This window comes from Patagioenas fasciata, unplaced genomic scaffold (genome assembly GCF_037038585.1).
Source record: "Patagioenas fasciata isolate bPatFas1 unplaced genomic scaffold, bPatFas1.hap1 Unplaced_34, whole genome shotgun sequence".
Classification (NCBI taxonomy): Eukaryota; Metazoa; Chordata; class Aves; order Columbiformes; family Columbidae; genus Patagioenas; species Patagioenas fasciata.
Genome location: NW_027288750.1, coordinates 213033 through 240039, shown reverse-complemented (window position 1 = coordinate 240039; position 27007 = coordinate 213033). Strand labels below are relative to the sequence as shown.

At 49.2% G+C, this 27007-nt stretch overlaps 1 protein-coding gene across 1 annotated transcript in view; it reads right to left on the bottom strand.

The window, feature by feature from the left end:
* Positions 1 to 3246: 3246 nt before the first annotated feature.
* The window catches only part of LOC136113701 (dynein axonemal heavy chain 9-like), a 34447-nt gene continuing 10686 nt past the window's right edge, over positions 3247 to 27007 (bottom strand). The window contains exons 5-11 of the mRNA XM_065858868.2: positions 24038 to 24200; positions 21312 to 21435; positions 18364 to 18506; positions 15027 to 15188; positions 13645 to 13878; positions 7520 to 7780; positions 3247 to 3749 (exon numbers count right to left, since the gene is read on the bottom strand). Coding sequence (XP_065714940.1) covers positions 3291 to 3749; positions 7520 to 7780; positions 13645 to 13878; positions 15027 to 15188; positions 18364 to 18506; positions 21312 to 21435; positions 24038 to 24200 — 1546 coding nt within the window. The 3' untranslated portion in view covers positions 3247 to 3290. The remainder of the gene's footprint in view (positions 3750 to 7519; positions 7781 to 13644; positions 13879 to 15026; positions 15189 to 18363; positions 18507 to 21311; positions 21436 to 24037; positions 24201 to 27007) is intronic.

Sequence of the window (27007 nt, the reverse complement as noted above, 5' to 3'; positions counted from 1 at the left end):
CCCGAAAGTATTCATGCCCAAATCCTGCACCCCCAGATCCTGCACCCCAAAACCTTCACCACAAACCCTGCACCCTCCACCACCTTAGCACTGCACGCCCAAACCCTGCACCCCCAAATCCTGCACCCCAAATCCTGCTCCTTCAAACCCTTTGCCCCCAAATTTTACCCCCCTAGACCTGCACCCCCAAGCCTTTCTCCCTAAAACCCTACACCCCCAAATTCTGCACCCTAAACCCTGCACCCCCAGATCCTTCCTGCAAGACTCTGCACCCCAAAATCGAGCACCCCAGATCCCGCACTTCACTGCATCCCTGAACCCCGAACCCTAAATCCTGCACCCAGATCCTGCAGCCCAAAGCGAGCACCCTAAAATCAAGTCCCCCCAAACCTGCACTGAAAATGCTGAACCCCAAATCCTGCCCCCCAGATCCTGCACCCTCAGATCCTCCTGCCAAAAACCCTGCACCCCAAACCCTGAACTCCCAAACTCTGCACCCAGAGCCCTGCACCCTCAAATCCTGCACCCCCAGTTCCTGAACACATGAACCCTGCACCCCCAAACCTCACCCGAAAGTCCTGCGTATCCTGCTCTACCAAACCCTTCAGTGCAGACCCCTGCACCCCAAGATTGTGCTGCCCTAAACACTGAACCCCCAAATCCTGCAGCCCCAGATCCTTGCCTCCCAAAACTCTGCACCCCCAAATCCTGCACCCCAAATCTCTCACCCCCAAATCCTTCCCCCACCACCCTGCAGCCTCAAATCCTTCACCCCATCCCCTGCACCCCAAAACTCCACACCTCCAAATCCTGAACCCTGAAACCCTGCACCCCCAAATCCTGTGCCCCAGTCCTGTGCACCCCACACTCTGCAACCTTAAATTTCCCCCCAAACCCCTGCACCCCAAACTCTGCACTCTTAGACCTGACTTCTAAACCCTGCACCCCCAACAGTGCACCCCCAAATCCTGAAGCCCCAGATCCTTCCCTCCCATACCCTGCAGCCCCAAATCCTGAACCCCACAAATCCTGCACCACTAATCCTCCACGCCCTTAACACTGCACTCCCAAAAACAGCACCACCAAATCCTTCACCCCCAAAACCTCCCTCCTCCAAACCCTGCACTTCAAAATGCTGCACCCCCAAATCCTTCTCCCCAACACCCTGCACGTATTTCACATCTGAGATGGGAGAATTAGAGGCTAAATAGCTCTAAATCCAGCCCTGCTCCAGGTGCTGTGCCCACCTCTGCAGCAGGAAGGGGCTACTGGAGGAATCTGCAGCCTTTTCTTTAATATTTTTAGTTAAAAAGTGTAGTAAGCATTTTAAGAAGCCTAGGAGGCATCAAAAGAGCTATATATTTTCTAAAACGAAGATGGAACAGATGAGTCCTCGCACGAGCTGGGCTGCAGGAACAGCGCTGCCCCTCTCTAAGTGCACATCTCAAAGCCGCATATTTCAACACAGAACTGTCAGCCCAGCTGACAACACATGTTGGTTTTTAAAGGGGATTTTGCACACACTGTGGTGTCAGTACGAAGGCACAGACACACAGGATCCTTCACTCATGAAGGAGGATGCCAGATCCACAGCATGTTAAGAAAAGGCAGGTTTCGGGGCACATGCTCCAAAATAAGTCAATATTTTTACTTACTTGTCAATATTTTTTATGTATTTTGATTTTATTGACTTATTTGTCTGGGTTTTTTGTGGGGTTTTTTTGCTGTCTGCAGTGCTGGTCCAGCTCTGGGTCCTCAGCACAGGACACACATGGACCTGCTGGAGCGGGGCCAGAGGAGCCACAGGAATGATCCGAGGCTGGAACAGCTCTGCTGGGAGGACAGGATGAGAGAGCTGGGGGGTTCAGCTGGAGAAGAGAAGCTCCGGGGAGACCTTAGTGTGGCCTTTTCATACGTCAATGGGGTTGATAAGAAAGATGGGGACAGACTTTTGAGCAGGGCCTGTTGCGATAGGACAAGGGGTGATGGTTTAAACTAAAGGAGGGAGATTCAGGCTGGACATGAGGAAGAAATTGTTGCCCTGAGGGTGGTGAGAGCCTGGCCCAGCTTGGCCAGAGAGGTGGTGGATGAACCATCCCTGGAGACACCCCAGGCCAGGCTGGGTAAAGATGTCCCTGCTGCGCTGCCTTTTTTCTTTTTTTTTTTTTAATTAGCAAAAAACTAAATAAGGATGATGCACAAGATTTGCCATCAGGGAGCTGTGCAGGGACAAACTTTTAGCCTTGTACTTCAGCAGTCGTCATCCTGCAAAAAACGCCCATCATCGGGGACTGAGCGCAGGGAGCCAGCCCAGCACATGCTATGAGTGCTCTGAATGAGCCTCCGGTTCCTCTTCCCCCCCAGGAACACACTGGTTTGAGACAATGAGTGTCCTGAGGACCCAGGTGTAGAGGTAAATTACGTTTTGAAAAACTAGGTGGGAATAATAAGAATTATTAATTAGCCTTTCTTTCAAGGTGTAAGCAAGGCTGGCAAAGAACAGATGAAATGTAGAAAGCAGCAGTAAAAAAAAATCTTTGGATTCCCACTCCACACGTGAGCACAGAGAAGCAGTTTGCTCCAAAGTGGAGGATTTCTCCCCAGGCAGTGACCAGTGTGACAAGTCACGGAATCCCAGAATGTCAGGGGTTGAAGGGACCTGGAAAGCTCATCCAGTGCAATCCCCCATGGAGCAGGAACACCCAGCTGAGGTTCCACAGGAAGGGGTCCAGGCGGGTTTGAATGTCTGCAGAGAAGGAGACTCCACAACCTCCCTGGGCAGCCTGGGCCAGGCTCTGACACCCTCACCAGGAAGAAGTTTCTTCTCGTATTTAAGTGGAACCTCCTGTGTTCCAGTTTGCACCCATTCCCCCTTGTCCTATCACTGGTTGTCACCGAGGAGAGCCTGGCTCCATCCTCCTGACACTGCCCCTTTCCATATTGATCCCCATGAATGAGTCCCCCCTCAGTCTCCTCTTGTCCAGCTCCAGAGCCCCAGCTCCCTCAGCCTTTCCTCACACGGGAGATGCTCCACTCCCTCCAGCATCTTGGTGGCTGCGCTGGACTCTCTGCAGCAGTTCCCTGTCCTTCTGGAGCTGAGGGGCCACAACTGGACACAATATTCCAGGTGTGGTCTCCCCAGGGCAGAGCAGAGGGGCAGGAGAGCCTCTCTGACCTACTGACCACCCCCTTCTAACCCACCCCAGGTACCATTGGCCTTCCTGGCCACAAGGGCCCAGTGCTGGCTCATGCTCACCCTGCTGTCCCCAGGACCCCCAGCTCCCTTTCCCTTACACTGCTCCCACCGAAGGGCAAGCACTTACAGCAATCTTGGCCTTGATACTGGCCAGCTTGTCCTGGGCAGCCGCCAGCTCGGCGTTGGCCCTGCTCAGAGCCTGCCGCTTGGGCTGCACCTCGCAGAACACAGCGTGGAACCGCACCATGTTCACCACCCAGGAGCAGAGCCCGGCCGCCGCCAAGGACTTGGTGGTCACAAATTCGGGTTTAAACTTGGGATCCTGTAAATAGGGCTGAAGGGCTTTGAGGCAGTTCTCATGGATGTTCTCCTTGTCGAACTTGATCAAGGAGTCCAGGAAGCCATCCACCCTGGCCATGGCGGCTTTGGCTGCTTTCCAGCTCCTGTCCTTGGGAATCTTTCCTCCTGGGGCCATCAGCACCATCACGGCTGCGGTGACATTGCTGACAGCTGAAGGTGGTGAGCCAAAGGACCTCAGCTCCGTCAGATTCTTCTGAAAACGGGAAAACAAGGTTGTTAGACAAAAATTAATGGGTTTGCTTTCTACTTTGCAACTAATAGAGTCAGGCTCCCAAGCTATCAATCTGATAAATTGGGTTTCTTCCAGCCCAAACATTCTTGCCCCTAAATCACCGCTGTGCATGTCTGCAGCACATGTGCTCAGTTCCCTGCACCCGGACCAGCCCAGCCCCATGTTCCTCCCCACACTCCCACCCTTTCCCTGCTGCAGGAGGTTTTTTGCCGTCTCAGAAGATCAGGATAAGGAAAAAGGAAAACTTTCCAAATAATAACCTCTTCAAATTGCCCCCAGCCCCTCTAAAACTGCCTTGAAGCTCTTCTCTTTGTGCTCAACTACTCCCTGTGCCAGACACCCTTGCACTGAGGTCTTGTTGAACTATCTGTGTGCACCCCTGGGGCCATCATCCAGCCCAAATTTAGGCACTTAAACAAAGCACCTTTAGCAGGATGGCAGTCATTGGGGTGAACAGACAGTCCCCTCACAAGAAAATCAGCTAATCCACCTCCTCCACTGTCAACACAGGCAGCTTCAGTGAGTCCCTAATAGAAAGTGGGATGAATCTTAACCTAAGTTAAAAAAAGGTGAATTGCGGAGAAAGCACCTATTTCCTAACACCCTTGCAACTGTGACAATAAAGCAGTGCTGAGGATTTGATCTGCTGACATCTTAAATCTTGTCTCCACGCACACGCGATTTAGCTTTAGCATAGGAAAAACCAGCGCGGGTAACTCAGCTGTGCTCAGATGACACGCTGTTGTCAAAACAAGGATAAGGGCTGTTTCAACACTGGTTTAAGGAAAATCTATGAGTTTCAGTCAGCTCCTGTTTCTATCAGTTCTGAATAGTTTTTAATCTATTTTCTCTGATGTTCTGCTTCTATCAGTTTCTATCTGTGGCAGCAAGGTGCGAGAGTCTGGTACTTCTGAGCATTCATTTTTTAGATAAAGGTATCTGCCATGAATCTATTCCTAAATGTGTCTTCGTTTGCTTTGAGCTTTTCTGAATCATCGAGCTGGCAGAAACAGGCCCTTGGGAGCTGTGTGCATTTCCAGTGTGAAACGTCTCTAATCAACATGCTCGATGACACGGAGCCAACCGTGAGCACAGGCGAGCAGCCCGACATTCCCTCCCGTGTCCCCAGCACCCAGCTCAGCTCAGCCGGGAGCAGCACGGACGATGTGGCCTCTCCGGAGCCCCCGTGTGCTGGGGGTGCTGCTTGGGGGGCTCTGGCAAAGCAGCCTGTCTTTCACAGCCTGCATCTTGCTGGCAATGGGATGCTGAGTGGGTGCTGTTGTTCTTTCCCTAGGAAGTGAACACTTCACGGCATGACAGGAACGGGGACGCCACTGCCCTGGGTGGAGGGGAGGATGATGCTGTCCTGGTCAGGAGATGGAGGAAGCCCTGGGCAGCATGGGGTGCCTGGTTTCCTTCCCTATTGTGAGAGTTTCTGGCGCCACGGGAAGAGGACAAGTCAAGCCCATGGTGAGCGCCACGCTGATGAACTTGAGTACCATGTAAAAGGAGCTCTGCCCTTTTCCCTGATGGCATCAATCTGTTGCATTTTAATCACAGAATCATGGAATCATTCTGGTTGGAAGAGACCCTCAAGATCATCAAGTTCAACCCATGACCTGACTCTGGCACTAATCCATGTTCCTATGAACCTCATCTCCGCATCTGTTCCACCCCTCCAGGGATGGTGGCTCCACCACTGCCCTGGGCAGCCTGTTCCAATGCTTGACAACCCTTTCCATTCAGAAATTTTTCCTGATATCCAATCTAAACCTCCCCTCGTGCAACTTGAAGCCATTCCCTCTCATCCTATCGCTTGCTATTCAGGAGAAGAGATCAACACCCTCCATGCTACAACCTTATATCACTCTAAATTCTTCTTCTGCACACTGGAGTATCCCCAGGATGGAAACCAGACAGGACACTGACACCGAGTGCCACCTGCCTCAGGAACCACTATGGCATCCTCAGATGTCTCTGGACCATCTCCAGGGGGATATTCCTTGCAGGCAATTGCATGGCAAGTTTGTTGCTTTTGATACTGTCACTGTTTTCTGCTCTCTGTAACCTGTGCGGAGACTGAGCAGCACTGGCCAAGCACCATCCTCCTCCTCACACGGGCACAGGCTGCCCAGAGAGACAACTCTGCCTCCTCTTGCAAGTGCTTTGTGCCAAGCAGAGACCCACGGGCAGGGGAAGGCAGTCCCGGAGTCGCTGTGCCTTCATCTCCTCCTTCCCTCCTCCCAAAATGAGATGAGGATGTCGAAACATCAGATCCCCCGAGTTCCACGTCCTGCACTCCTTAGGGGATGCAGGTGCTGAGGAACAGCCCGCAGACAAATTGCACTGCAAGAGATAAAGGGCATTTTTGTCTCTAAAACCTGATTTCCTAAGTTTTCAAACTCACTGTCACATCTGGCTTTGCATTTTTTTGATTTTGCAGGTGCTCTGTGCTGGGTCTGTCATAACCTGCTGGGCATCCATCATGGTCCATATACTTATTACCTTAATTATTTTATGCATATACTATACAAGTCTGAATAGACATGGTTGTTCTTCTTTTAAACTAGCAGGTGACACTGGCACAGAAATGTCCATGTATCCACATACTTACTGAGCTTCTTGGTAGCTAACTATGTATATTTACTGCTGCATTCTACTTGACAGTTTTTCTCGCTATTTTCCATATTAATGTTGCATATAGCAGTGCTGCCCAAAGAAGACAGATAATTGGGGAGAAACTGTATATACACACACAAATATTGCAGATTATTCACATTAGTAAGCAGGTCAAGCTCTCCGGCGCATCTCCGATCAGCAGGTAAAGGAGACCATGCCTTCCAGTGCTCTGCTACTGCAGCTTCACAGGTCCCTAGAGAAAAATCCCAGCATCTCCCTAATCTTTGCCTAATGAAATATTCTACAGCTCCAGCACGAAACCAAAACTAATAAGGAGACAAACATTTTCCCTTTGTACAGTCCTTTCCCTTCCAGGAACAAGAGCCAAAGCAACACATCTCTGCAGCAAAGCCATGTTTTCTGAAAGCTAATTAAACAGCAAACCCATTCCTGATGACGGAGAGTTGTTTTCCTCTCCCCCAACGGGGCTATGACTGAGCCATGGTTTGAGGCATGACAGAGCCTTGCCTTGCTGCAATCATGGGATTCATTCTGATTTTCCAGCTGCACCAGGTGCTTGGCCACTCCTCTGCCCTGGGTGCAGCAGGAGTTTTCTGCTCCAGGATGCCGTGTGAACTTCAAGTCAAGATAAATTGTAGGTCCGTCCAGGTTCCAGTATAAGTTGGGGAATGACCTGAGCAACCTGAGCTGTTGAAGGTGTCCCTGCTCAGGGCAGGGGTGGCACTGGGGGAGCTTTGAAGGTCCCTCCGACCTAAACCATCCTGTGATTCTATGGATCTATGATTCTAAGGTGACCTTCCCTTCCTTGTGGGGCAGAACCAACGAGCAGTGGAGCCAGCCAGCAGTGGAGAAGAGGTGCAAACGAAACACCCACCTCCAGTTCCTCCTGCTCTCCATAAACATGAGTAAAAGGCAACTTGGTGCAGCCTTGCTGCTACTCTAAGTTACACCAAGAACCCAGTATGCACCAGCTGGGAGGAAGCTGGAGGAGGGTGAATACATCGCCCAAAAATTTGGGCCATCAGATGATATTTCCCCCTGCTCCAATGCAGTCGGCAGATACTGGATTCCCAGGGGAATCTTTACCCTACCTTGTTAAGGGTGTTCAGAGCAGCCTGGGCAGCCTCCAGGGCAGGCTCAGCTTTGGCCAGGTCCTCCTCGCAGTCCTTCTGTTTCTGCTCGACCTCCTGGGTGATAAGTGCCACTTTCTGCTCCTCCTCATCAGCAATCGCCTTTTCCCTGCTCACTTTCTCCGTCTCCACTCCCACCACCCGGATCAGCTTGTCAGCATCCTCATTCTTCTGCTTCAGCTCCACTTCTTGGGCTGCCAGCCTGGCCTTCAGCTCATCCACCTGGAGGGAAGAAACACATGTGGGAGCACAGACATGCACCAACCTGTTCCTGCCCTGCACAGCAGCACAGGGTCACACTCCGGAGGGGCTGAGCAGCACTCAAAAGCACAGAGGGCCTGTGGGCAAAGCAAGCAATGCCACGGTAGCACAGAAAAGTGGTATTCTAGCTGTTAGCAAGATTTGCTGCTCTCCTTTGCCCATGGTTGCTTGGGTCAGGGTCGGTGTGTGTGGTGCACACAGTGGAGCAGCCTGCGAGCGGTGAGGAACCCAGCAGGGGAGAAACCCCATCAGCAGATGGAGCTGCTGAGGTTGTCCCAGCCCTGCTCCCTGCCTGGAAAGAGGACTGAGGTGCCAGGGCAATGCAAATGCTGCTTTGAGTATGATCTGATGGGAAGCAGGTGGAAACTTTCATTTCAGCTGTTCCTGGGATTGCCTTTGTGCAATCAGGAGCCTCACCATAGGCCAGGCACTTGCAGCAAGCTGTTCTCATCAGAAAACCAAATACACCCAGCTGTCACCTCTCTTTGAACACGAGATCTGGTGTCACATCACGTCCCCTCTAACAGAGGCACGCATGCACTGTACATATGTGTTTGGCAGTGGCGATGACGCACTACAGTTCAGCTACGCTTTCTTTCTCTTCTCAGCCTTGACACCTACAGAACAGAGCAGGTGTTATTTTGCCACGTGCAGGTTTTGAGGAGGTCCTGTGCACCAGGAACCCCCTGCTTGCCAGGCACACCCTGCAACACACCTCCTCCCCCCCGCACCCCGCACACACACGGCAGAAGAAGATGCCCATCAGTTCCCTTACAACCATCAGGTCCTACAGACTTGTGGCACTAAGGGCATTTTTCACACCACAAACATCATGACTGTGATCTGCTGACACATACAGCCCTTGTCAGACGCCCAAGGCTTGAGGGACTTTACATTGTGGAATCATAGAATCATTTTGGTTGGAAAAGACCTTTAAGATCACCAAGTTCAACTGTTTAACCTACACTGGCACTAACTCACATCCGTAAGAACCTCATCTCCACGTCTGTCCAGCCCTCCAGGGCTGGTGACTCCAGCACTGCCCTGGGCAGCCTGTTCCAATGCCCCACAGCCCTTTGGGGAAGAAATTGTTCCCCACATCCAACCTCAACCTCCCCTGGCGCAACTTGAGGCCGTTTCCTCTGCTCCTGGCGCTTGTTCCTGGGGAGCAGAGCCCGACCCCCCCTGGCTCCGAGCTCCTTTCAGGCAGTTCAGAGATCAGAAGGTCTCCCCTCAGCTCCTGTTCTCCAGCTGAACCCCCAGGTCCCTCAGCCGCTCCCATCACACTTCTGTTCCAATTCGTGATGTCAAATGAGCTTGAGAAGGGATCCCCCATTCAGCTGGCAGCCTCGAGGCACAGCAGTGGTAGCAGCTCCACCAAGCAGCTACTCAGACGCGTAAGGTAGGAGCACTTTCAGCAACAGGCTGGAGCGCTCACATGGTGGGGCAGCTCACACTGGCTCTCACTCCAAGACAGAAAGTCTCTTTCTAAAAGCACCGTATCGATTAATTTCCACAGGCTCTGTGCAGACCATGGAGTTTTTCCCTGTCCTGAGGTCAGGCGCATAAAGGATTACTTAATGCTCCTTCAATACATCTTTACCTACATAAAAGTACTTACTAGAAGGGAACTCAGACACTTGCTTTTGTTGATAATTCCATTTTTATACCAGAAGAGAGAGCAAGATTTGCAATCATATAAACTGAAGCTATTGACATTCGGCATCAGCTTCAAGTGGAGGGCGGTTTCTTAGAAGTCTCTTTGTGCGCTTCAGTCATTGTCACCTCCTGCTGCCCAGCACTACAATGCTGTTTTCACCTGGGCAAAGACGCAACTGTAAATCCAGATGACTCCAGCCTTCAGGAGCATGTAATCCCTTCATTCAGCAAACTCAGCAGCAGCTTCTTGTTCAGCTCCACATCTTTGGGGATTGCAGGAAACTGAAGTGGGAGGCTTCACTGATAGCAGATATGGCTTGTGAGCTTCTGCCCAAAAATGATGTGCTGGATATAGACATGAATGGGAGCTTTAGGGGTTTACGTGGCCACAACAAAACAAGTGAGGGATTAAAACCCACCAGCACTCAACAGCTGATGTAAATTCAGCCCTCAGCACAGCCCCTGAGAACAGAAAATGTTCTGACAAAACCTTCTTTCAGCCAAGCACATGTAATAGCGGAAGGGTAAATGACTTGCTATAACACTGTCAGGATTTTAAAATCAAGAAATTCAGCTGGGGCTTTGCCCGAATGAAACATTTGGAAGGCCAGAGGTGTGTGTTACTGTGAAGGTGTGTGTTACTGCCCAGTTTGGCTTGGGCAACACGTTAAATTCCCAGTGGAAATGATCCAAGTGGGAGCTGAGGACCCTCTGCTAACAGACCTCGCCACATCTGGGGGACGTTTGCTGACCTCCAGCCTCCCTCACCTGTGTAAGGAAACAAATCACACTTCCCCAGTGAGGCTACAGCTCAAACACAGTTGAACAGGGACAATTTAATAGTGTTTGTGCAGTGGAAAGAGAGAAACAGGAGCTACGCCTAAACAACTAAATCCACTCTCTTTAGTGGTATCCTGGGGGCAGCACCAGGAATGCAGATTTATGAACTGCACTCCTCCAGTTTCACCCCCTCAACACATCAAACAAGTTTCCTTTAATGTCAGGCTCGTTTCCACAGCAAAACCAGTCTGTCACATCCATTTCTCCTCCCTTCCCACACAGCCTGATGCCCAGACATGAAAACGCCTGATGAGACAGCGCTGAGCGGGGCGGGCTCACACCGCCGCCTCGGGAAGGCACAGCTGAAATATCTAATGCGCTCCCATGGGTGGCCTGCGGAGCCGTCCCTGGCACAGCAATGCCAGGAATAAAGGCGTGAAAAATTCTCCTCTTTCTACAAACGTCACGGTAACCAGGTACTCAGATTTCCCCTCTCACACCAAAAAGGGTGGCAGCTTGCACACAGAGCTATTTGCTGCTTCTTCGGAAACTTTTGGGTAACACTTCAAGAATAATTGTACAAAGAGAGACCGAGGTGGCAGGAAAAATGACAGCAGACCATCACCCCAGAGTGAGGAGAGAACACTATTAATCTCTCTGTGTGTGGTATTTCCAGCAGACATTGGTGGGTTGAAGTCCCCCACAAGAACAAGGGCTGGCGATCAGGAGACTTCTCCCAGCTGCCCACAGAATATTGCACCTGCCTCTTCATCCTGGTTGGGTGGGCTGTAACAAACCCCCACCAGGATATTGGCCTTGTTGGTCTTCTTACCCATGAACACTCAACCAGGACAGAGCAAGAAGAATTATTAAAGAACAGAAAACCTGCAGGGCAGGTTCCCAGAAGACTCATTTTACCTCATTTTCCCTGCTTTGTTTCAAGAACACAAAATACATCACAAAGGTCAGCGACTAATTGATAGAGCAAGCAAGACTTGGATCTGGAATCCAGTGATGCAATATTAACCAAGGTCATCCAAAAAATGACTCAGCAACGAGCTCTGAACAGAGCGCTGACCTCTTCATGGTGAACATCACTTGGAAAAACAAATTACTCATCCCATGCATCTTCCTAAGTCTTCTATGTCCTAATAACTGGAAGCCGGCTCCTGCTTTTCAGGGTACTGAGGACAGTCGCTGTCTTCAGGGAAAGATGGTGAGGAAACATAGGAAATGGAAAACATTTCTTTAGAAGAAAAGTTGGTCAACAGTATCAAGTTGTCCAGAGCAGGGACGAGGGGTGGAGAGGGGAAACAAGTCAAAGGAGGGGGAAGAGGTTATTTTGAAGTTGGAATGGTTAAGTCAAAATGTACCCCGCAACTATTTGCACAACAGCTCCCTCATGCTGAGGCCACACTGGAAGGTCTATAGAAATGCATAAAACTCATAATTAACTTGTCGTGGCATCCAAGCAGCAGGAAACTGGAGAATCCTGGTGACAGGAGCACTAGTCCTCAGACGTAAGGCCACACCCAGGTATCGAAATCCTCCACCTTTGCTTTGAAATTTAAAGAAAAAAACAAAACCAAAACAACCCACAACATATCACTTTCAAGCACCACGACACAGCTTGGAGATGACACACCTGAGACATAAGACTCGTCAGCTCCTCAGCACCAGGACCAACCATGGGTGAGTGTAAAGTTCAGACAAGATTGAACGTTCTGGTATGATTTTCACTACTGCTAAATATCCACACCCTCGTTTCAACTCGGCAGCAGTTTTGACTATTGCACACATCTGATATTTCAGGTGTTTAATTTTAGGCCCCCAGTGCTAATCTCAGATTCAAATTTGACACATTTCTCCTCACTGCTCTGCATCTTCAGGAACCTCACAAACAGGCGTTTCTCACCCAGCCTTACTCCAACCAGATATGAACATCGCTTCCTTTTATCCTTCTCGCAACAGTAAAATAGACAAGACCCCAAGGTGCTGTGGCTCCCCATCTCCTCCCCAGCCCTCCACCACTCCTCAGCACCTCTTCTGTGGCTGGTCAGAGAACCCTTGCCAACAAAACACCTATATGCAGATACAACTGAAGAATACAAAAGGTTCCCATGTTTGACCGACACTACAGGGACTTGTTTCCCCTCAAAAGGTTGGTTTCATATTAGTTGCTTGCAATAAAAAATAGACCTAACACAAATTTTCCATCACTGGGACACCACCAAAACCAGCAGCAATGCACAGGTCAGCAAAATGATTTCCCCCCATAGGTAGGGTGGGTGTGAGGTCGCTCTGGTTGACATCACTGGTTCTAACTGGTGTTCTCTGCTACTGGCTGTTCAACCGCAGCCCCATCCTTCCGCAGGAGATGACAGAACCTGCAAAGGGGACATGAAACATGCCCCCTCCCATTCTGTGTCCTCAAAGACCTGTCCTGCACCATGAAGAAAGCAAGTGCTCAAGTGAGACGCAGGCTCTCAGAGCCAAGAGGCACTAATAAAGCCCATACATCACCCTCCAGCGAGGCACATACCCTTCTGAGCACGACAGACGTTGTTGATGTCAGCAGCATTACCCAGAGCACATAGGCAGAAGGGAGTGAACCCGCTAGTCCTTCATTCCCACCAACCCCCTGCATTTCCTCAGAGCAGCTTCAGGAGAGGTCCATTTGCCACAGCAGAAGCTTGTAAGAGAACATTTGAAACAGTTAATAGAATATGAAATGGAGAGAAAAACGGGAGCTAGCAACTGGTGTAGACAGCAAAGCTCTGAAAGGCAGTTTGAGTCACTACAGAGGGGTTTGTGAAATACTCAGAACAACATCTAGTCTTTACTGCACAAGAGTGCCAGTGCTGGTCCTTAGCAGGGCGATTTGGGGATGGCTGGTCTACATTTCAGACACGCAGTAGTTTCCCTCAAAGATGGACAGCATAATGCAAGGAAAAATGACCATCAGCTATATTTTAAAAGGATTCTTGCTGAAGTCATTGTAGATCCCCTGGATGCTACTCCAAAAATCACTGATCTCCCTCTATTTTATAAGGTATCTTGTCACAACTGAAAGATAATAATTAAAAGATGTCCATAGCCAGTTGGATCCCTATCTCATTTCAGTTCCTGTGATCTGTCACCAGGGACTGGCACCACCCCAGCAGCAGGGACTGAATATACATCCCTCCCCTTCTCCTTTCCAGTACAGACACAACTCCTGCTCCTCAAAGAACCAGTTCACACCAGACTAGAGCCAGGATCTAGTGCAAATTTTACACTCTGCACAGTTCCAGCCGGTAAAGTTCTCCTTCAAACCAGGATGAGGAGATGCCTCTAACAGAGAAACACGAAAACCCATCAGCTTTTAACCCCAAGGGTTTGCTTACCTGTGCAGATGTGCTCTTGAGCTTCTCCAGGCCATTCTCCAGCCGCTCCATTTTTGCTTTTAAATCCTTGCCCTTCTTCAGTAGCAAATTCTGATAGAGTTTGATTTGCTCAAGGAAGGACTTTGGAGTGGTGTAGTTATATCGTCGCTCATTGCTCAGATACAATCGCGAAATCTCGTTGACACTTGTGTGGACATAGGCCATGAATTTGCTTATTGAATCTTTCACTGAATCCTAAAAGTAAGATGAGAAGACAAGGAGAAAATATTTCAAACTGAACAACTATATGTAGTGCAGATCTGTGCCATATACAAAGGAATTTATTAACATTTTATTCTGCTGCAGCAAAATCCAGGCTGCAACATCTAAGTTGATCCCTTTTCATTTGTTATCTCTAAAATAACTTTGTCTGTTCATGTACTGTATACCTCTTTTTATATCTTTTTATCTCATATTTTATCTTATTCCAAGCAATTTTTCTAGCATTAAGCTCTATAAAATAACAGCCTTTCAAGCATAAATTTGGGCTTTTCTCCTCTACAAACAGGGAAAGCACACACATAAAAAGAAACATTGTAGACTTTATTCTACAAAAATCCTGCCCAGAAAAGCTAAATAAACATAACTGAATCTCTTTTAGTCTAGCAGCAGGTTGTCATCAATGAGAACTTGACATAATTTTGCCCTTGAGAATTACAGGCGCTCAGACACGCCTGTGGAGAGCAAAGCCCATGTTCCCTGCAATAACCATAAGCATTAGGTTATTTCCTGCACCGATTTGTAAGCTGCCGCTCTTGCTTGCAAAGCAGTGGTGTGTCTGGCAGTGCTATCAGTGCACAAACACAACATGGTGCCCACGGCCATGCTTCAGCTGAGGGCTGTGCCCCTCTCTGAAAAACCTGCTTTGCTTAAGTTAATTAGCATCATAGAAACATTTTGGTTGGAAGAGACACTTGAGAACATCAAGTGTAACGATAACTTAACTCTGGTATTAAATCATGGCCCTAAGAACTTAATCTCTGTCTAACCCCTCCACAAGGATGGTGACTCCATCACTGCCCTGGGCAGCCTGTTCCAATGCCCGACAGCCCTTTGGGGAAGAAACCTTAGTTAATATCCAATCTGAACCTTCCCTGGCACAACTTGAGGCCATTTTCTCTCATCCTAAAGCAGTAGAGAGTTACCAGCAATTCCTCTCTGAACGGTCACCCAGATGTCCTGGGTGAGTGCTGTCCCTGCAGTGCTGTCCCCATCGCGAGAGGCACTGCTTGCACCAAGCAGAGGGACATGTCACACCTGGCTGCCACCAGCACCCCCCGCAGAGGAACCCAAACCCAGGCACGGCCATGGCAGCCCCAGATGCCAGTGGGTGAGGTGCTCACCTCCACGGTCTCTGTTTCTTGCAGAAAGCGGAGGCTGACAGACTCGAGGGCCTCCTGCGGCCACTCCTGGAACCAGTCTATGGCCGTGCAGCTGATGATGGCAGGGAACCTCCTGCTGCGGACACGGAGCTTGCTGCCCACGGGCGAAAAACACAGCACAACCTGCAGAGCCCAGGGAAGGAGAACGTGAGAAGACACAGCCAGGAGCAGGCATGGGGTTCCAGCTGCACAGCCCAGCTCAGGCTCTTCCATCCACTTCCAACGGGCACAGACTGAAACACAGGAGGCTCCATCTGAACATGAGCAGAAACTTGTTTGCTGGGAGGTGCCAGAGCCTGGCCCAGGCTGCCCAGAGCGGGTGTGGAGTCTCCTTCTCTGAGACATTGAAACCCGCCTGGACCCACCTGTGTGATCTGCTCTGGGACCCTGCGTGAGCAGGGCTTGGACTGGGGATCTGCAGAGGGCCCTTCAGCCCCCACCAGGCTGGGATTCCATGAATGGAAGATCTCACAGCACCAGCTGAGGTTACAGCAACCTCAGTCCTTGAGCCCTTGCACTTCAGGCCAGCAAGCCTGGCATGGAAAAAAACGTAATGTGGCAGTGAACACATTTTTTCTCTGCAATAAAGACAAGCAGTGGTGTTAAACATTGCCATGGTCAAAAGCAGAAGCCTGGCACACTTTCAAGCTTGAAGCTGGGTTTTAATAAAACCACCCTTCCCTGCTTCAGCAGTGAAACAAAGCTTTGCCCAGCAGGGAACTGGCATCTGTATTCAAGTGGTGCAACCAGGAATTAAAGTGAATGGATCTAAATTCTCCTGGCAGGACCACAGGCCCACCTGGGCTGTTTCCCCGAAAGCAGCATTGAAAAGAGTCGAGGTGGCTCAAACTCAAAATCTGCTTTTATCAGAGTGAGACATTTTTTGAATAGAGAAACCTCAAAACAAAGCAGAACAGAAATAAAAGCATTTATGAATATATTTTCCCTACTCATTGCATTTTTGTGCAGCAGGTCCTTTGCTTTTCAGGCTTTTATTTCAGTCCAGCTGCTAAAAGTTTCTGAGTTGCAGCAAATTGTGCAGTGTATGTGGGCCCCTGGGGGTCTCTCTTTGCATTATTCTGGGGCCTGGTCAAGGGGCTGTTACTCCCTTGCCCAGCATCCCCTCTGCCCTGCACCATTTCTCCTTCCTCCAGCCTTATCCCTTCCCTCATCCCCTGCCTTTCCTGCAGGCTGGGAGCCTCCTGCCCCACAGCCGCTTGGCCCACAGCTCCTCTTGGCAGCACAAGCTCTGCCTTTGCCAGCAGGAAACTCCTTCTGGAAGGACGTAAAGTCAGGACAAGGCAAAGTACCTTTCCTCTTTGTTGCCTCACAACCAGCTTTAACAGCAAGATAAGACCCAAGAACCAAAACCTACCACTACTGTTCATCACAGCCCTTTTCCTGTGAGCCCGCTGTGGCTCATAAATCCATATAAGCTTTGTTAATTGGCCACAAAGAAGGACATGGACAAGATGCCACCATGCAATGAAGTAGCAACATGTGAGCAAGGACCAGCTTGGGAAGCAGTGTATCTCACTCAGTGCATCATCCCTCTCCCACTTGTTAGCCCTGGCTGGTACCTTAGCAAGTGTCATAGGACAGGCTGCTGTTAGCTCAGATGTCGCTATAGTGGGTCAACACCTCCATCATGATCTGTTTTTTAGAAGCCACAAAAGAACTGCCTGTAACAAACCCACTTTAGTTTCCATTTCAGAAGAGGTAGCTGAACTTAGAGCTCCTGCTCCTCTGCCATGGCCACTGCGCATGGGGACAGACACACAGAAATCCTTCCTGCACCTTCAAGCATATGCCTTGGGCACCTCTACGTTTTTCTGTCAGGGCCAGGCAAGTTTCAGGAAGCTGTCCATGTACAAAAGCCTCTTCACAGGATCCCAGACGATTGGGCTGAAGGGACCTCTGCAGATCCCCCAGTCCAAGCCCTGCTCACGCAGGGTCACAGAGCAGATCACACAGGTGGGTCCAGGCGGGTTTCAATGTCTCACAGAAGGAGACTCCACACCCGCTCTGGGCAGCCTGGGCCAGGCTCTGGCACCTCCCAGCAAACAAGTTTCTGCTCATGTTCAGATGCAGCCTCCTGTGTTTCAGTCTGTGCCTGTTGCCCCTCACCCTGGCGCTGGGCACCACTGTCCATCCTCTGACACCCACCCTGGAGATATTTATAAGCATAAATAATACTTCCTAGCTGACCCCATCCATCTGCTGTAACACACGGTTAAGGAGAAGGGTAGAAAAAAGAGAAGGGATCAGCCTCAAGTAAATCATATTCACACTGCCCTTCCAGTGCACCACAATAACAGGAATAGATCCATGAGGGGACGGGAGGCAGAAGACAACCAAGATGCTGAAAAGTCACAAAACAGCATCAGGACTCATCAGAAAATCCCCTCTACACCCAGAGAGGGAAAGAGCAGGACTGCATTCCCTCTCCTTGGGCACCCACACTGTGGCATGGTCCTCAAATTTTCCCTCAAAAATTAATTTTCCAGTTGTTCCCCATCCTAAACATGTACCTTCCCACATCAAAAAAGCAACGGGCCACCCTATCTCAGTGACCGTGTCCCACCAACACAAACGGAGCAGTAAGGAGGAGGACATGCTTTCATTGAGCAAAGATCAAGGCTTCTCTCTTTGCCCTCCCCAGCTCCTGGCCCTGTGCCGGCAGCAGTGAACAGCGCTGCAGAGGGGTAAACACCTTCTGGAACAGTCTCACTCTCCTGTGCGCCTCACTGTGCTTTCCCCGTGAGCTGAGCACACATGGGAAATAGTCCTGAAACTGTTCTGGGATCTTTTGGACATATTCATAAGGCCTTTCTATGCTGGATTATGGGCTGTGCTGGAAGAAATCCTGTAGGCACATTGCATGCCACTCAGTTTCCAGCACTCTGTTTTTAACATAATACTTCATTTCTTCTGGCAATGGAACCCCAACAACACGAACACTGATCCCTTCAGCAGCTCTTTCAAGCAGCAAGACCTCGTCCTGATGCACCCCTGTGCCCGGCTTCGAAAAGGGAGCGGCTGGTCCTGCTCAGCTCTTGAAAGAGAACGTTCTCAACTTCCATAGTGCTTTCTAACACCCAAGAAGTGATGGCAACAGAGAGCATTTCCTGCACTTCAGTACTACTTGCTGAGTGCATCACAGTTCTCATCATGAACAGGCAGAAAAGCCTTTCAGGCTGCGGTCTGACCTTCCTACCAGGCAGCCCAAAGCATCTTCACCCCATGCTCCTGCACCAAGGCAGATGGCGAAGACCTGAACTCCCCCAGCCTGTCTCACCTTCAGCTGCCGTCGAACACGCTCTGTAAAAAACTTCCAGCAAGTCTCCCTGGAGTCCACCAGCCCTCGGCCTTTGACTTCATTCCTCACGCTGTTGATTATGTTTTCTACTTCATCATCGGGGAAGAGATCAGGGATTTCACCTGAGAAGAAGGCAGGTTTGGGTTTACTGGTCTGGATTTTGTTGCAGTCGCAGAGCAAAGTGAAGCAGGTGCCTCCCTCTTCAGGGCCTTGGGGAAAACCCTTCCTTGAGAAAAATCGTTGTGCCAGGCGCCCATAGGCCCCAGCAGCAGCAAAGTGGCACAGAACATCATTCTGCTAAAAAATAAGCCCTTGTGAGAGCAACATTTCTCATAAAAGTATGAGCTAAACAAACACAGAATAAAGCCAAAGTACAGAAAGTCCATTTTTGTCAGATCGACAGTGCTGATTAGATTACAAAACAAAATCGCAAATACCTCATATGCTATACACAATAATGAAATAATTTCAGTTTTGCAAATCAATTCGTTACCTGTACCGTTCCTGCAGCTGTTCAATGCCATTGCCAGTGCTGGTAAAATAACTCCCACATCACCAAAACATTTTAAAAGTCAGAAATCTTTTAAAAACTTTTTAAAGTTAATAGTTATGCAACTGATTGCCAAAAACATAACCAGCCAATTTTTCTTTTTTTTCTGGTTACTTAATTTATCACCTATTCACTTCCCTTCTGGCTTCTGATTTGATTGAAATCATTATTATTGAGTGAGATACTGTCAATATGAGCACTAATTACTTAGGAAAATACACTAATCAGATATCTGCTTGTTTATAAGAGAGTCTAAAATATATATTCTGTTCTAGCTCCTTAGGTGATGGAAAGAAGTGAAACAAGTAAGAAAAACAAGCCTGCAGAGAGCGGGAAGCAGCCAGAGCCCTCAGGCAGCACCCGCTGGGTGGCACTAGGTCACGTTTTGGGAGGTCATAGAACCATAGAACGTCCTGACATGGACAGGACCCCCAAGGATCATGGAGTCCAACTCCTGTCCCTGCAATGACAACCCCACAGGTCACCCCGTGTGTCTGAGGACATTGCCCAGTCTCTCCTTGAACACTGTCAGGCTGGGGCCGTGACATCGCCCTGGGAGCCTGTTCAGTGTCCAGCACCTCTGGGTGAAGAACCTTTTCCTCATGTCCCACTGCCCTCCCTGGCACATCTTCTGCCATTCCCTGGGTTCTGTCACTGTCACAGAGAAGAGCTCAGCCCTGCCCCTCCTGCTCCTGCTGAGGAACCTGCAGCCCCATGAGCTCTGCCCTCAGTCTGCTCTGCTCCAGCTGAACAAACCCAGGGACTTCAGCCGCTCCTCATACGGCTTCCCCTCCAAACCTTCACCAGCTTCATGTCCCTCTGGACACTCTCCAGTAGCTTTATCTCCTTTTCTCCTGTGTCCCCAGCCCTGCACACAGTGAATGCTGCAGGTGAGGCCGCCCCAGCACAGAGCAGAGCGGGACAATCCCCTCCCTGCCCGGCTGGCCGTGCCGTGCTGGATGCACCAGGACACGGGGCCCTCTTGGCTCCAGGGACACTGTTGGTTCATGTTCAACTTGCCACTGACCAGAACCCCCAGAGCTCTCCATGGAGCTGCTCTCCAGCATCTCGTCCCCCAGTCTGTCTGTACAGCCAGGGTTGCTGTGTCCCAGGTGCAAAATCTGGCACTTGCCCTTGTTACACTTGTCATGGTCCCTCCCATGGTCCCTTCCTCAGTCCTCAGTCCAGCCACAATTCTGAGCTGCCTCCCCAGACCCTGAGTGAGGACTTCTGATCTGTCCCCTCTTCCCCACATAGCAGCTACAGGAAAATGTGACACCTTTCTGAACCACCGCAAAATGACCTGGACATCCCAAACCAGGCTGCTTGGCCTGCCCCTTGCTGCAGGACACTGCAGAGCTTCACTTCATGTCATGAGATATTTGTGCCATCTACACAGGTGACAGGAGCTACTCACCAGCCTCCACAACAACCCCTGTCTTTACTCCTGATTACAAATTTATCACAGGCAGAGATTGTTTGCTGCTCAAACCATCTGGCCAATTTACAGCCACAGATGTCAACTCTGGAGTTTCGCACAAACTATCGCTTCCCTGTGCTTTCAACTCTCCAGTCCTCACCATGCACAGAGGTCACCCGAACCAGCTGGAGTCTTCCCACTCCTGACTCATAAATAAGGAAAAAAGCATCATGCAGTTGGTAGCAGTGATTTTCCAGGGACTCTGGGGAATATGCCCAGGCTGGGTTACCCCCTGCGGTCACGGTGACACAGCCGCACGCTCCCATGTGCGCTGTAGCTGCAGTGCGCCCTGCATGGGGAGTGCTCCACCACACATACTCATGCCATGTTCTGCAGCGAAACAGAGCATCTGTGTGTAGGCTGGCTATTCTGCAATTGTTTGGGCAAGCAACAACTCAAAAACTTTAATGGAAAAACAAAGAGGAAAAGGACTGCAATGGGACAAGCAGCTAGGTGACGCACACAGACACGGTCATTTGGTGGCTTTGTACCATCCACCAACTTGCAGTCAAATATTCCAGCCAGGAAAAACCTTATTAGGTAACTAGAGTGTGGATGCATGAGATCCACAGGTCAAACTCTTCATCTGTTGATACATTCCTTGGGCTCTGTCCTCAGCTGCCATGTCACAACAGACACGTCTCTTAACTGTAGAGAGTATACCATGAAGTATGGAAAAACTAGGTACACAACATCAGAGAAAGAAAAACTATCAGATGATGGAGTACATCCTCACAAAGGAGACCTTATCATGGCTTTTAGTCCAGAACTTAACCCACATATCTTCTAGCTCACTTCATATATTGCCCTTCTGTATATTCTAAAACCACAGATGCTACCATGAGCACAACCACACTGAGAAGGGGGAAAGGGGAAATCAAGCAATGACAGAGGTACCTGATGCTAAGAAGTCATTCACCAGCACCAAGAACTGCTCATCTGCCACTTGAGCGTCGGTCATCAGGAACACGATGCCTATGTTCTTCACACCGGCTTTCAGGTACAGGTTTGCCAGGTCTGCCTGGACGTTGAAAAGCAAGAGGACTTAGGGGGTGCACCTCCATTCTGCAAAACTCAGGTAGGTACCACATCTACAAGCAGGATATTTCAGAATCTTCCCATTAACCAAGAATAAAGCAATGGCAATTAATTAGCGTGAAACTGCACTTTGGCCACTCTCCATCTTCATGGCTGAGTCTGCCAGGTTATATGGGGGAGTCTATCGCTGTCATCATTGTAAGACTTTACCCAGTAAGACTTGACGTTACGGCCAGGTCTGTGTAACACAAAAAAAAAGAGAAAGAAGCCCTGGCCAGCACCGCTACACACAGGGAAATGCTTGTAGCTGGAACACCTGGAGGTCAATGGATGTGGCTAAAGACATCAGTGCAGTCCCTGGTTGTGGAGGCTGCCCTGGGAGTTCAGAAAGGCTTACTGTGGGCACAATAAGTCACTATACGGGGACATTAAAGCACCACAGGGACTGGGAGGGACAGCAGCCACTGAAAATGTTGGACCTTGGTGTCCCCATGCTGTAGATTTCTCTGATTTCACAACTATACCTGAATTTTCTTTTTTTTTTCTGAGGTGCTGCAACGCATTTCTTTCTGCTTGTGAAGAAAGGAGAAGGACACCTTGTGCAAACAGGGATGTTTTCAGTTTTATTCCTTTCCAGAGTCTGAGCAGGGACTCGCCCTTCAGTGTCCCACTCAGTGCAGTGATGCTGACAGAGAAACTGCTCATATGGAAAAGCTGTTTCACCTCAAAGGGGACAGTGTCCTGATGAAGGACACAGTGTCCTCCTGATGAAGGACACCAACTTCTTGAAATCCAAGTTGTTCATGAGATGGGAAAAACGCCATCATCCCGCTCAAACTCCATCATTTCCTTCCTGCCCCTCCAAGCAGGATACAAGGCATGCGGGAGACACTGAAGGAATTTACTGGCCTGTGTTCCAGAAACTTTCTTAGAAATTCAGCAAATACACACGCTCCCTCAAAAAGAATCATTTGTTACTTCCATCACTGGAAATTTGAATTAGATCAATTATAACAGCACGAGGGGCCAATGCCAGACAGGGTAATCTGTCACCATCCTGCTCTTCCATATCGAAGAAAAAAAGATGACTCCATATTTCATAAACTCTTTGAAAATGAATAGAGAGTGAAGGGAACATCAAATTATCTTCCACCTCCACAGACAGAAGTAAAGACATGCTTTGAAAACAAGTTTATTAATGCTGGTTTCAAGCTATATTCCTAGATGGGAGCACAGGTTTTCTCAATGAATAGGCAGGTAGGAGCTAGAAAATTGTACGAGTGGGGCTGAAGAACACAGAGGAAAGTTGAAAATACCCAATGGATGGAGGATCAGGCTTGTGTGACGTGACAAAAACATGACAAAAACAACCTGTACACAACTACAGGTCATCAGGCCCTGCCTCTGATGGGGAAGGAAGGCAAGGGTTCAGTGGCCATCGCATCTCCCGAGCAGAATGGCGTGAAGTTACTGAGGTTGTGATTTTTACAACATTTCTGATGAGAATCCTTTTGCCAGCAGCTAAAATACTTGAAAATCATTTCAACGATATTTTACAATGTTGATTTGTAACTTCTGTGCTCACTAGCCTGCGCATAGATATAAGCACAGGCACCTGTTCTCTATAGTGAACCATCCACCATCCCCTCAGTCCCTCCCTCATACAAAATCCTGGTGGAAGGACTGGATACGACTTTGGAACTCTCCTCCTGCTCTCTCCTGCTCCTTTTCCACCTCCAAATCACTCCACAACAGGCACCTCACAGATGAGCTAATTACCACATCTTGGTTTAATTAGAAATAATAGTCAAATACGGTTTCTTGAACAAGCATTAACTGAATGTCCACACCAGGGGTTTATCATCGGAGCCCAGCGCTGACTCTGAGCCTTGGGCTGGGATGTTGTTGGGTCTGGCCAGCTCAGAGGGCTGGCAGGGGACATCAGGCCTGTCTGCACCCCACAGATGTGTTGGGAAGCACTGCTCCTCTCTGCAGTCCCATATAGTCTCTGGAGCTTTTTACTGTCTTCACAATGGCGTCATTCAACACGCAACAAGACAGAATCACAGGATCCCAGCCTGGTGGGGGCTGAAGGGACCTCTGCAGATCCCCCAGTCCAAGCCCTGCTCACGCAGGGTCACAGAGCAGATCACACAGGTGGGTCCAGGCGGGTTTCAATGTCTCACAGAAGGAGACTCCACACCCGCTCTGGGCAGCCTGGGCCAGGCTCTGGCACCTCCCAGCAAACAAGTTTCTGCTCATGTTCAGATGGAGCCTCCTGTGTTTCAGTCTGTGCCCGTTGCCCCTCACCCTGGCGTTGGGCACCACTGAACAGAGTCTGGTCCATCCTCTGACACCCACCCTGAGATATTGATCCATTGATCAGATCCCTCTCAGCTTCTCCAGCTCAACAGCCCCAACTCTCACTGAGTCTTTCCTCATCAGAAAGATGCTCCAGACCCCTCAGCATCTTTGTCTCCCTCTGGTAATTCCTTGTCCTTCTTAAATTGGGGATCCCAAAGTTTTCAGGGCAAGTTCTGCTTTTTATTCCCTTCCGCTCCACCTCAGCCCCAGGAGTCACCCACCTTCAGGTCAGGGATCCCGTACCCTTTCCTCAGCGTGATCTGGAAAAGCTCCAGGGAGCTGATGAAGGCCGCCAGCCTGGTCAGGCTCTGCTTCCCGCTTCCACCCACGCCGACCAGGAGAGCGTTCCCTCGGGGGGACTCCAGGATCCGGTTGATGCGGCAACTAAATTGAAGCATATAAAATCTGTCATTAATAAGAGTATTTTTCTTATTCTCTGCCCACTGCTTTTCAATATATATTTTAATCACTAGGAAACCGTAGTCTGAATGGGATGAAAAATGTCAATCTAAGAGCCATGTCAGCAATCAATCCCCATCTCTGCTGAGGCCCAAACAAAGGACGTAGCTGATTAAAAAAATAGTTTGGTGGCGATTCAAACTGTGTCCAATATTTTTCCACCTGCCAAGTCCTGCTGGATAGAAATATTTTAAGGTGAAGGCCTGGATGTCTTTGCAGGGAGGACAAGGGAAAAAACACATTACATGGACATGCAAATAGTGAGAACAGAATTCATGGCTCTGGTGCACCTCTCCAGTGAAGGTTCCTCTTCACAAAGCATTTTGGGTTCATGTTCAGGTGAAGGGTCCTGCTATGCATTAAAGCATATTCATATACATCTGGAATAGCATAATACCTGTCTGGAAAATACAGTCCAACATTATTTATCCAAGCCACCATTAAGAGTGAGATTTTGTCACACTTAAAATGAACTTGCTATTGTTTTTCAGGTCTGTTCATTTGTCCTTGAGAGTTGCACAGTGAGCTCTGCCCCCAGTCTATTCTCTTTAAGCAATTGCTGACATCCCCACGTTAAAATCCCAAGTGAGGGAGGTTTAGAGGATCCTACCTGTGAAAACCTCACTGTCAGGTGTCTGAAATGCAAGCACCATTCCCCTCTTGACATCACTGCCTTTATTCAACTCACTTAACTGAGTATTTTCCTAGACTAATCTAATTAATTTTTCAAATAAGACTGCAAGAAATACTGTACTGCTTTATTACAACTCAAGCGTCTTATGATCTATGTGCAGACTCCCACAGATTGTGAAATTAAACCCAGAATAGCAATCCAGCTTGTGTGGAGAGCTGGAATGTTCCTGCTTTTCATTCTCTAGCTGGCTGTCCCCAAAAGCAAGGGCACGGGGTGTGCGTTGGGAACGGGCACCATGAGCCCCGGGTCAGGAGGTGACTGACCCATATCCCCCACCTCCCCACATACATTAACTCCCTCACTTTTTTTTCCCAACAGAAACTTCACAACAAATTCAAGATGTCATCCATAAGCTGTTGGAGATGGAATAATTTGTGTGTTTCAGCAAAACGCAATTTCCAAATGCGCTGAATCGAAATCACTCAGCTCCAGTGAAAATCATGCTGAATACTCAAACCTCGCCTTCCCGATTACTCACAATATTAACTGGGGGGATACTGACAGGTTTTGTTGAAAATCCCAATTTATGTAAAGTGCAAAAGAAGCACAAGATTAAAATTACTGTCACCTTTCTGCAAGCAGAAACACCAATGGACATCAGGTTGCATATGACTCATTAATACAAAGAAGTAAATGCCCAAACTATAAGGGAAGCCATGCCCCAGCACAGCCAGCACGCTGCACCGCAAAAGGAACAGATTGCTGAGCTCTTAGAACAGAACTGGTTAAACAGCTAGTTAAAACGAGTAGAAATTTATATATATATATGTATTTTTTTAATTTGCATGAGAGTAACTGCATTAGGTTACCAGGTCCAGCAAACCTGAAATCACCCACACAAGCGTGCAGCAGGACAGCGGCTTCCTTCTAGCTTAGTCACAAACCTGCTCTTCATGATACAATGTTTCCAGGCAAAATCAGTTAAAACTATGATTTACAGGGGAGGTTCATCTTCAGAAATTATCTGAGGCCAGGTCTGCATTTCAGCCCCCAAAAATCAGACCACACCTGGAATATTGTGTCCAGTTGTGGCCCCTCAGCTCCAGAAGGACAGGGAACTGCTGCAGAGAGTCCAGCGCAGCCACCAAGATGCTGGAGGGAGTGGAGCATCTCCCGTGTGAGGAAAGGCTGAGGGAGCTGGGGCTCTGGAGCTGGAGAAGAGGAGACTGAGGGGGGACTCATTCATGTTTACAGATATCTAAAGGGTGAGAGTCAGGAGGATGGAGCCAGGCTCTTCTGGGTGACAGCCAGTGATAGGACAAGAGGCAATGGGTTCAAACTGGAACACAGGAGGTTCCACTTAAATTTGAGAAGAAACTTCTTCCTGGTGAGGGTGTCAGAGCCTGGCCCAGGCTGCCCAGGGAGGTTGTGGAGTCTCCTTCTCTGCAGACATTCAAACCCGCCTGGACCCCTTCCTGTGGAACCTCAGCTGGGTGTTCCTGCTCCATGGGGGATTGCACTGGATGAGCTTTCCAGGGCCCTTCAACCCCTGACATTCTGGGATTCTGTGATTCTGTGGAATTCCCAACAAGCATTTAAATCATGTATAAGAGCTGGAGGTACGTGTCACGATCCATACCACAGGCATGTAAATAGCTTCATAATGATCAACGGAGGCTCGCTATTTTCATATAGTCCCACGTGTCCAGTTTCCACAGGGAATCCAGCTGGACCTCCAGGCATCGGAATGCAAGCAGGCTTTCCAAAGGATCCAGGCAATTTAAGTGCCTCAGTCCATTCAAACTAGTAGCCTGAATTCACGTAATCTCACATTATATACATTTGAAAATCCCACTGAGAATTGTGTAAACGTGCCTCTAACCCAGTTGTGAAAGCATTTAGGGACATCCTGGTGTAACTAGTTCTGTGGCTGGCTGTCAAGTGAAGACAAAAAGCACTTGATCAATGTCACGTACAATAAACGTCTGTGCCGTATGCAGAGCATCAAGGGCCAAAGATGTAACAGCAACCAGACTTCAAACGACCAGCAGCATGCTGACCCTCCATCCGACAGCCCCGCATCCTCACAGTGTCAAAA